This window comes from Neolamprologus brichardi, chromosome 17, assembly GCF_056152115.1.
Source record: "Neolamprologus brichardi isolate AB-2024 chromosome 17, ASM5615211v1, whole genome shotgun sequence".
Lineage (NCBI taxonomy): Eukaryota > Metazoa > Chordata > Actinopteri > Cichliformes > Cichlidae > Neolamprologus > Neolamprologus brichardi.
Window position 1 is genome coordinate 38,022,507 of NC_142120.1, and position 7,808 is coordinate 38,030,314.

Below are 7,808 nucleotides of genomic sequence, written 5' to 3' on the forward strand. Positions count from 1 at the left end.
CCCCCCTCGGGGCGTGTGTGTTGTTATTAGGATGGTATTGATGATGATGATGATGATGATGATGGGGGTCTTGGTGACCCCCCTCGGGGCGTGTGTGTTGTTATTAGGATGGTATTGATGATGATGATGATGATGATGATGATGGGGGGTCGTGGTGACCCCCCCCTCGGGGCGTGTGTGTTGTTATTAGGATGGTATTGATGATGAGGATGATGATGATGATGATGATGGGGGGGTCTTGGTGACCCCCCTCGGGGCGTGTGTGTTGTTATTAGGATGGTATTGATGATGAGGATGATGATGGGGGGGGTCACCAAGACCCCCCTCGGGGCATATGTGTGTTATTATGATGATGATTAGGGTGGGGGTCGCTAGGACCCCCTCGGGGCATATGTGTTATCATCATGATAGGGTTGGGGTCGCCAGGCCCCCCCGTGGGGCGCTCGTGTTATTACGACGTCGGTGGCGTCTGGGGAGCGGCGGCGGCGGCGGCGCGGGAAGAAGAAGCGGCGCAGTTGGGACAGTACGTGACGGCGCAGTTGGTGCACACGTGCACTCGGCACTCGTGGCACAGGATCTTGGTCTTGACGTCTTTGCTCCTGGGACACACGCGGCACCTTCGCCTCTTGACCGGAGAGGAGTCGCGTGGTACCGTAGCGTTATTATCATTAGAGGCGGCGGCGCGTGTAGTACGAGCATCCGCTTCGGCCTCGGCGGCAGCACCTCGGGCCGCGGCTCTTCCTCCTCTTCCTCCTCCTCCTCCTCGCGCTAACGCCCTGGCTTCGAGCATGGGGCGCGCGAGCGCTTTGCCCAGTCGCTCGAGGAAGAGCCTTCGCCTGTTGAGCTTGCCCGCCATCCAGTCGGGGTGAATTTCCCTCCAGAGCACAAACGCGTTGTAGGCCGCCACGTCGACCATGTTGTGGAAAAGGGCCACAGGCCACCTGCAGGTCTTTCTCCTGCAGCTGTACGTGCTCACGACCTTGTCCAGGTTGTCGACGCCTCCCTTGGTGCGGTTGTAATGCAGCACCAACGGCGGTTTTCCGCCGCCGCTTCTGCCGTCGCTGCTTCTGTTGCTGACGCCGATGCTGTTGCCGATGCGGCGGCAAAGCCGGGGCTCGGGACCGGAGCGATGGTAGCGAGGAGCGGTGGTGAGGAGCAGCACGTTCTTGTTCTTCTTTGCCACGTAGGAGAGGATAATCGTGTCGGGCCCTCGTCCTCCTCCTCCTCGTCCCGCGGAACAGCCGCCGAGTACTACTGATTCGACGGAGCCCACGGCCCTGCCCTTGACGCAGCGCAGCTCTCTGGGGATCTCGGGCCTGTTCGATCGCAGAGTGCCCAGCACGGTGTGGCCTCTTTCGCGATAGAGCCTGTCGGCGAGCTCGCGCGAGGTGAAAAAGTTGTCGCAGGTGACGTTGCGTCCCGGCGTCAATCCCTCGGTGAGGTCCACGACCACTCGAGTGGCCAGGTGCTTTTCGGGAGGGCCGCGCTTGTCGGGCTTGCCGGTGTAGACTTGCATCTTCCACGCGTAGCTGGAACGCGCGTCGCACGCCACCCATATCTTGATCCCGTACCTGGCTGGTTTGCTGGGCATGTACTGTCTGAACGGACACCTTCCTGATGGAGAGAGAGAGATGGAGAGAGAGAGAGAGAGAGAGATAGAGAGAGAGAGAGAGATGGAGAGAGAGAGAGAGAGAGAGAGAGAGATGGAGAGAGAGAGAGAGAGAGAGAGAGAGCGAGAGAGAGAGATGGAGAGAGAGAGAGATGGAGAGAGAGAGAGAGAGAGAGATGGAGAGAGAGAGAGAAGGGGGACGTGAGTTTGACAGAGAACACACGTGCAAGCGTGGACCATAAAGTCATGTAAAAGCAGCAACTCAGAACCCGACGACGACAATAGCAGAAAGCTAGTGTTGTCGTCCCCCCCCCCCCCCCCTCTTCCTCCTCTCATCCGCATGCAAAACACACACACACACACACACACACACCACGTACCTCTGAACGGCACCAGCCTCTCGTCGACGGTGACCTCCGGTCCCGGGCGGTACATGGCGGGCAACCTCGCGCACCACTCGTCCCACACGGCTCTGATGGGGGCCAGTTTGTCGTAGCTGCTATCGTCTCGCCTGGCCGGTCTGGTCTCTCTGTCGTCGAAGCGCAGCGCGCTCGAGTAGGCTCGAAAGGTCTTGAGCGGCATCGTGGCTCTGAACACGGACCTGCCGCTCTCGGCGTCCCACAGGCTGTCGCAGGCCTCTCCCCGGGACCTGTACACGCCGGCGAGCACGAGCAGCCCCACGTACGCTCGGAACTCGACGCGACCCATGGGTTTCCATCCGTCGATGGCGGGCCTGCGCCTGTCCGCTTCCAGGTTGGTCATGGCGATCACCGAGTCCTCGATCTCCGGCGGGAAGTAGGCCATGAACGAGGAGGCCTCGTCTCGCGCCGCCGCCACGGCCTCTTCGGTGGGGCCTCCTCGTCCTCGCGGGTCGAGGTCTTCTTCTTCTTTTTCTTCTTCTTCTTTTTCTTCTTCTTCTCCTCCTCCACAGTCTTTGTCTTCATAGTCTTCGTCGTCGTCTTCGTCGTCGTCTTCGTCGTCGTCTTCTTCGTCTTCTTCTTCGTCGTCTTCTTCTTCTTCTTCTTCTTCTTCTTCGTCATAATCATCGGCTACATCTACATCTACATCTGCAGTTTCGCCGCCACGGCGCTGTCGGCGATCGCGCCCAAGATCATGAACGCCACCTGCAGCACGGCCGGCGTCCTCTTGCCACAGCTCCGAAGCCCCCCACCCCGGTTCGGCGCCTGCTTCTTCGTCTTCGTCTCGGCCTTTCGGCTCGCCTTGCGAGCCGCCGTCCTGGCAAAGTTGCAACGGCATTTCGCAACCCTGATCCTCTGTGGCCGCGTACCCTTGGTGGTCCGCAGCCTCATCGTTTTCGTCCGACTCCCGATCCTCCCGGTAGCGCTCCTCGTCTGCGAGCGTTCGGGCCGTCGTGTCGTCGTCCCCCTCGGCCTCTTGCTCCTCTTCCTCTTGCTCCTCTTCCTCCTCCGAGTTCTCCTCCTCCTCCGAGTTCTCCTCCTCTTGTTGCTGCTGCTGCTGCTGCTGCTGCTGCTGCTGCTGCTGCTGCTGCTGCTGCTGCTGCTCTTGGTCTTCCTCGATCCCTAGCCCTCGATAACGAAACGTGGCCGGTCGCAACAACGGAGCGACCGCAGCCCACCCCGCGTACGCCAAACGCGCTGGCGATGGCGATGGTGAGCGGGAGGAGGAGGACGATGATGACACCGCCGGTGAAAGCGGTCCACCTGTACCGACCTTTGTGCTCTTTGGCTCCCACGGTCTGGTGCGTGACATTGTCTTCTTCTTCTTCTTCGTCTTCTTCTTTCACGTTGGCACCTTGTTGCCAGAGCTGTTGTTGTAGTACAGCCCGCGCCTGGATGCCACCTCCGTAACCAAACCCCGACACACTTAGTACCCGCCATCCACGCTCTTATCGTCTCGCCACGCGACACGCTGTGCTTTCGCCGGGGTGTTTCTCGACCACCTCTCTCTCTCTCTCTCTCTCTCTCTCTCTCTCTCTCTCTCTCATCCACTCGGGGGGGGGGGATCTCGCGACCCCGACCTCCTCATTACATCCCTCCGTCCCTCCGCGGGGGTCCCCGCATCCCCCCGACCTCCTCATTCCATCCCTCCGTCCCTCCGTGGGGTACCCGCATCCCCCCGACCTCCTCATTCCATCCCTCCGTCCCTCCGCGGGGGTCCCCGCATCCCCCCGACCTCCTCATTCCGTCCCTCCGTCCCTCCGTGGGGTACCCGCATCCCCCCGACCTCCTCATTCCATCCCTCCGTCCCTCCGTGGGGTCCCCGCATCCCCCCGACCTCCTCATTCCATCCCTCCGTGGGGTACCCGCATCCCCCCGACCTCCTCATTCCGTCCCTCCGTCCCTCCGTGGGGTACCCGCATCCCCCCGACCTCCTCATTCCATCCCCCCGTCCCTCCACGGGGGGGGGGGGGGGGGGGGGGGGGGAACCCGCATCCCCCCGACCCCGACGCTCTCCCCCTGGCGGGTGCATCAGGGTTAAACCCATTTAGAGTGAAGTTCATGTAAATTTACCATTCTCTATTTGTTTATCTTCTGACAACGTAAGATTACAAGTGTGCTCCAAAGCTTCCTTTGCCTGTTAGACGTGGGAATGCTGCAGACCATCAGAGACTGTACGGTACATCAAGCCCGCAGAACAGAGCCGGACTGGAATTTGTCAGTTCATGAACTGATCATTCATTTCAATCCTGTTTGTAATCATGTGTCCTGTTGGTGCCATTGTGGATTGCTGGTCAGGAGGATTTCTGGTGTCAGTAATCAAAGAGACAATGCCCCGAGATAGATTCATTTCAATTATGCAACACCTTCGATTTGATGACAGGGACACGCGGGCAGAACGGGTGAAAACAGACAAATTTGCGGCGATCTCAGACATCTGGACACGCTTCAACGAGAACTGTGCTACGAGTTTCACTCCAGGAGAACACATGACCATAGATGAACAACTGTTCCCTACCAAGGTTTGTTGTCCATTCACACAGTATATCGCAACCAAGCCAGACAAATTTGGGATCAAGTTCTGGATGACCACGGATTTGGACACCAAATATGTCTGCAGTGCATCTCCTTACTTGGGAAAGGACCCCAGTCGTCAGAAGGGAGAGAGGCTGGCAGAGAACGTGGTCATGAAACTGATGGAGCCGTTTTTGGATGATGGGAGAAACGTCACAACGGACAATTTCTTTACTTCACTGTCACTGTCACACAGACTGCTGCAGCGCAAAACAACGTTACTGGGCACGGTGAATAAAGTCCGGCGTGAACTTCCTCAACTTGCAAAAGATACTGCAAAGCGAGAGGTATTCTCCACTTCAGTGCTTAGAAGTGGCGGTGTCTCCTTGACAATTTATGCACCTAAAAAAACAAGACTGTGTGTGTTCTAAGTTCCATGCACCAAGACGTGACGATCGGTGACGACAGAAAGAGGAAACCCAACACGATAGCAGACTATAACCACATGAAGGTATGTGAATGTGTGTACAATTTTAAACCAGTGCTACAATGTTTTCTGATGTGTGCTATACAGGCCTATAGAAAAAAACATATACTCATGACTCTCTCTCTGCTTTTACAGTGTGGTGTAGACGTGTTGGACCAAATGGCACGGATGTATTCCGTAAGAGCAGCAACACGCAGGTGGCCAGTAGCGGCTTTCTACAATATGCTGGACCTGGCGGCGGTGAATGCCTACATTTTGTACAAGGCATGTACAGGGTGGACAGGCAAAAGAAGATTGTTTCTGAGTCTTCTAGCTCAGCAACTTCGTTGCTGATTCATGCAGCTCAAGGAAATATTAGCACAGAGGCAGGCTGCTGAAGCTGCTGCAGCTGCTGTGCCAGGGACTGTAAAGACAACACAGTGCCAGGTGCAAGAGAGCTGCAACAGGAATCGCAGCAGGTTTACCTGTGCAACATGTCAGAAATTCACTTGTGCCAAATGCAGGGATGATGGACACTGGGTCTGCAAACGCTGTAAAGTCGGAAATACTTTGAAATAAAAAAGACTTGTGTACCCATATATTGTGAATGTGTGTCTTTTCTATGTAGGTTGTAACACAGAGGTTTTGCCTGCCTTGGATCTGAGTAAACAAATGCCAATGTTGCACAAACACACACACACACACACACACACACACACACACAGCAAATCTGCATTTATTTGTCCCACAAGTGGAAAATCTGCATTGTCATTGCAAAAAAGTGGACAGTGCAAGACAAAAGCAGCTAAATAAAAACTGTACAAAGAGCACGGTATAGAAAGTGCACTATACAAACAATCTGGAAACATAAATATGGATACGTGTATTCAAAAATATTGGTGTATGTATACACACACACACATCTATATCTACATATATATATCTATATATCTATATCTATATCTCTAATATATATATATATATACATATATATACATATATATCTATATACATAGATATATATATATATATATATATATACATATATATATATATATACATATATATATCTATATATCTATATAGATATATATATATACATTTATACATACATACATATATATATATATATATATATATATATATATATATATATATATATTAGACATATAGATATAGATATATAGATATATATAGATATATATAGATATAGATGTGTGTGTGTGTATAACTAGACTTTATGCATAATATGTAAGGTGTGGCTATATAAATATATGTACAACTCTGTGTATATGTGTTTATGGGCAGGCATGCAATGTAGTGACAAGGATTGACAAGAACTACCATGGTGTATTGTACGCTGCAAGTAAGGAAGGAAAGTAGCCTTGCAGGGAAGGAAAGACCTGAATCTCTCATGGTTGGGGGTTGGGGGAGGGTGTCTTTGCACAACAAAAGCAGGAGAACAATGGAGCTGAAGACCTGTGAAAATCTCAGTGGGGTGCCAAGAGGTGTTAGGGTCGGGGGGGGAATTTACGCAAATCTGCGCAGGCTAGTAAATCTAGTAGTAGGGACTGCAGCAGGGAAAAAAAGGCTCAGTAATTCTAGTGTTAAGTAATCCAAAGTATTCAGAATACATTACTCTCATTGAGTAACGTAACGGAATACGTTACAGAATACATTTTGGGGCATGTAATCTGTAATCTGTAATGGAATACATTTTAAAAGTAACCTTCCCAACACTGGTCTTCACATATCTCGCGCCAAAACTTCTGAACTGGTGGACAGAACCAAAGAGCGTGGATATAATTGCCCGGTGAGTTGGTTTGACAGTGTGAGCAGTTGTTGGTAGACGTAAAGCCCACCTTGAACATCCGATGACCTGTATAGTGTACTCTATGTAGTATTTTGTATTGAATTAATTGAAGACTGGGATTTCTGATTAGATGAAAGGTTTTTAAGCAAATCTGAGACCAGAAGTTTTGGTCTAAGTTAACTGATAAATCCGCTTCCCATTTTGCAATAGGAAGTGATATTGGGATCTGTTTTAGAAAGCATTCTGTATATTTTGGAGAGTAATTTTGGGGTTTTAAGAGTAAGAAATTGTACCACACTTGATGGTGTTTGTAGTTCAACTTGACCCGGTTTAAATTTCTTTTTTACTATGGATTTAATTTGTCTTTTCTTGTTGATCCTATATTGTGTAACTAGTCTGTCAAATGGAATAAATTCAGTTCCTTCTAATATATTTTCTACATATTTGATTCCTTTACCACTCCAATCTGGAAAGTTTATCATATTATTGTTTTGTAATGTGTCAGGGTTGTTCCAGATAGGTGTACGTTTGCATGGGATTAATGAAGGCCCCAGCCAGATGGTGGAATCAAACTTGAGACCTTTTTGCCCACTACATGTAATTACAAATGTAATTATATTCAAGGATTCAAGGAGCTTTACTGTCATTCGCATTACACGTTTACATGAGGTGAAACAAAATTACGTACACACGATCCCGGAGCGAAAAGAAACAGAATAGCGAAGAAACAGAATTCTAAAAAATAATAAAAAACAAAACAAAACAAAATAACAAGTAAAAAAAATATATATTTGTATAAATAATATTATATATCATATTTATGATATTATTATTATTATTATTACTATTATTATTATTATTATTATTATTATATGATAATTACATTAAACTCAGTGAGTGTTGTGTCTTCTGTTCTTTAACATAACAGAAAATAGTGTTTATTGTTACTCTGTCTTCTTTTTGCTGTTGCAGTATTTGCATTTTGTT

The 7,808-nt window shown here is 50.2% G+C and overlaps 1 protein-coding gene across 1 annotated transcript; it reads right to left on the bottom strand.

Moving 5' to 3' along the window:
* Positions 1–451: 451 nt before the first annotated feature.
* Positions 452–3,340, bottom strand: LOC148098039 (uncharacterized). The gene is made up of 2 exons (XM_087830431.1): positions 1,990–3,340; positions 452–1,614 (listed from the first exon to the last, which is right to left on the bottom strand). Exons 1-2 carry the CDS (start codon positions 3,338–3,340, stop codon positions 452–454), a joined length of 2,514 nt encoding a protein of 837 aa, XP_087686557.1.
* Between the last annotated feature and the right edge of the window lie 4,468 nt (positions 3,341–7,808).